Source organism: Azolla caroliniana, unplaced genomic scaffold, assembly GCF_043228905.1.
Source record: "Azolla caroliniana isolate FFs.n. ecotype wild unplaced genomic scaffold, voAzoCaro1.0.p SCAF_1174, whole genome shotgun sequence".
Taxonomy (NCBI): domain Eukaryota; kingdom Viridiplantae; phylum Streptophyta; class Polypodiopsida; order Salviniales; family Salviniaceae; genus Azolla; species Azolla caroliniana.
This window is the reverse complement of record NW_028231609.1, coordinates 747-4,109: the sequence shown is the minus strand read 5'-3', so window position 1 is coordinate 4,109 and position 3,363 is coordinate 747. Positions and strand designations below refer to the sequence as shown.

At 39.8% G+C, this 3,363-nt stretch overlaps 1 protein-coding gene across 1 annotated transcript; it reads left to right on the top strand.

Annotated features, from left to right (window-relative positions):
* Window positions 1-651: 651 nt before the first annotated feature.
* Window positions 652-3,026, top strand: LOC147847327 (putative pentatricopeptide repeat-containing protein At3g01580). Its single transcript, XM_087339314.1, has one exon. It carries the CDS (start codon window positions 694-696, stop codon window positions 2,938-2,940), a length of 2,247 nt encoding a protein of 748 aa, XP_087195440.1. The 5' UTR covers window positions 652-693; the 3' UTR covers window positions 2,941-3,026.
* The last annotated feature ends 337 nt before the right edge of the window (window positions 3,027-3,363 follow it).

Genomic DNA, 3,363 nt, shown 5'->3' with positions numbered 1-3,363 from the left:
ACCAAGCATTACCTAATTTTATACCTTGGCTGAACATTGAAATAATGAATCAGAAGAAGCGAGCTTAACGCCAACAATATAGTCTTGACAACATCTCAAGATGTCATAATGAAGGGGTAGCTAGTCCCCTTTATATCACTCAACACCTAATGCTCCTAGATCACCACATGTTCCCACATGTCATAGGTCCTTACAAGATTGTCCCAATTCCTAGGATAACCGATTTCCTCACTATCCTAGCCTCAACCCATTAAAATTACTTATAGAATTGGTTCACAAGGCTAAGCCGATAACAATGTCCATGACATTTGCAAGTGTGAGGTTGGAGCTTTGTTAGGATCCTCGAACTCGTGCAATAAAGAACACGGACGAATTCGTGTTGATAGAATGGTGCAAACAACCCTTGTATTCTTTTGAGATCCACTCTTTGCGACTCGGGAACGAACGACCCACACATTGTCCATTATACTCACGTGATGACCACATTTGATGATGTGGGTGTTCTAAACGTGGTGACGAGAAGAGAAGAAGTTGGGCGGCATGGACATGAGACATTGGGCATTTGGTCGGGGGAGCTATGGCGCGCGACACACACGACATATCCTTGTCCCTTGTTTTTTGTCACTCTTCTTACACATGATGAATGACTGTTAGAGAGGGCTCTAAAAGACATTTAACATAGAAAAACAGAGCATGTGCATAGTTGTTGTTTTTGCTGCTGCAGGTGGGAGCATCAAAAGACTACAAAAGCTCTATCTCAACGTTAAGAAGCTGATTGAATACCATTCACAGGTTCAGGGAGACAACACCAGCCACACCAGAGACAATAGTAATAAGGTCATACAAATCTATGGGGGCTCAAGTGTCAGAACACATGCTTGCCCGTGGAGAACTCTCCATTTTGAGGACATGCTTGTCTCCCTCGAGCAAGGCTTGCTTCCTCAGCCTTCCTTTGAAACCTTTGTTTACATTGTCTCGAGGTTTTCGAAGACAAGGAATGAAGCCTATATCCGTCGTTTGTTCGCTTATCTTCACAAGCATGAATTGGATGCTCATGAATCCTTGGGTGACTATGTTGTCTCTATGCTTGTGGAAATTGGAGATCTTTGCAATGCGCGAAAGGTTTTTGATAGATTGTTCTCTTCTTTTTCTTGTCAAAAAAGAAGAAGAACTGAACATTCTTGGAATTCCCTCATAATGGGTTACATCAAATATGGAATGTGTAGACATGCCCTCCAATTGTATGGGCAAATGAGGCAAGATGAGTTGTTAGATCCAAGTGGGTATACCTTTGTTGCCTTGCTCAGGGCTTGCATTAAACTTAGAGATTTCCAAGAAGCTCATCAAATCAGGAATGATATTTATAAAAAGGGATTGCTGCAAACAAACCTGTATATTGGAAACACATTGATTGATATGTATGTGAAATGTGGTTTCCTTTTGGAAGCACAAGAAGTGTTTGATATGCATCCGAACCGGGATGTAGTGACATGGACTTCTTTGATTGCGGGATATGCTCGACATGACTATAATCAAGAAGCAGTGGAGTGTTTCAGGCATATGCAACAATCGGGTATCTTTCCAAATGCCCTTACCTTTTCATGTATCTTGAAAGCTTGTGGAAACATAAAGGATGTGACTTTCAATAAAGAAATGCATGCTTGCATTGAGGGCATACAAGGGCTGCTGAAAAGTAACCAAATTGTAGGAAACGCATTGGTGGATATGTATGTGAAATGTGGTATGCTATCGAAAGCAAGGGACGTGTTTGATAAACTTCCACAACATGATGTAGTCTCATGGAATGCATTAATTACAGGTTACAGTGAGCATGAATGTGGTGAGGAAGCACTCTATTGCTTAGAGAAAATGAAAGTAGAGAGTATCTCTCCCAATGCCATAACGTTTACAGGATGTTTGAAAGCTTGTGGCACAATGAGAGATATAGAAAAGGTTAGGGAACTACATCAAGAGGTTAAAACAAAAGGATTGCTGAAAAGAGACCCCATTCTTGGTAGCACCTTAGTTGCTACATATGCCAAATGTGGGTCACTTGCAAAAGCACAAGAAGTTTTCAGAACACTTCCTATACAAGATGCGGTTGCATGGACAGCATTAATAAGTGGATTTGTGCAACACAATTGTTGTGAAGAAGCAATCAAATGTTTTTTAGAGATGAAATGTAACGGAATTTTGCCTGATGCAGTCACTTATACATGCATCTTGAAAGCTTGTGGAAGCATCGGTGCCCGAGATAAGGGCATAGAAATCCACAATGAGATTATAAAGGAGGAGCTACTGCTACATATGGAGAAGAATCTTGGGAATGCATTGGTTGATATGTATGCCAAATGTGGCATGCTTGCAAAAGCTCAAGAGGTGTTTGACAGCATTTCTGTTCATGATATGATCACTTGGACTGCACTTATAACAGGGTATGCCCAACTTGGAGAAGTTAAGGAAGCTATTTTAACTTTTGGCAAAATGGTAGGAGAAGGCTACAAACCAAACAGTGTCACATTCCTCAGTATTCTTGTAGCATGTGATAATGCAGGATTTGTAGAACAAGCCCACATATTGTTTGATGTAATGAGTGAAGAATATGGTGTCACTCCAATCCTTGATCACCATACTTGTATGGTTGATATACTTGCACGTGCTGGCCAACTTGATAGGGCAGTAGAATTAGCACAAAAGGCACCATTTTCACCCAACATTGTGATGTGGCTCACTGTGCTTGGTGCATGTAGAAAGTGGGGTAATTTGCATTTGGCTAGGGGCGTGTTTCAACATGTTGTGCAATTGGATGAGATGGATGCCTCGGCTTATGTTTGTATGGCTAACATATATATAGATGCTGGTATGCCAGAAGATGCAAATATGGTAGAGGCAATGGTGCCACAGAAAGTGGCATACAAGGATTTAGAAGTCTATTTGTAATGATAAATTTATTCATTAAAGCTCATGACATGCTTTGTACAAATTCTCTAATTATAAATTGCAAGCTAAATAATTTTCTGAGCCTATCAATCTTCCTGTATGTATCAAATGATGACAACTTACAAGTTAAAAGTAAATAATCGTGATAGTCATATGTATCTCAATGCCATATTTGAAACGACTATGGGATTGAAATTTGATACACCATAATCGTTGGGATTTAGCAAGGTAGGCGATTGCACGAGACTTATTTGTGTAATATTATGGTGAATCAAACCCATTCGTTCACAAAACTAGGCAATTGTTGCTTCTCCATAACTATCTCAGAAAATTCTTTTATTTGTATAGTAAATATGGTGAATCAAGCTCATTCGTTCACAAAACATACATTCATTTTATAACCCACTTCGATGTGTTCTTTGG

Bases quoted from the DNA above. Each gene is read 5' to 3' on its own strand.
- LOC147847327 (XM_087339314.1), top strand. From the start codon at position 694: ATGTGCATAGTTGTTGTTTTTGCTGCTGCAGGTGGGAGCATCAAAAGA.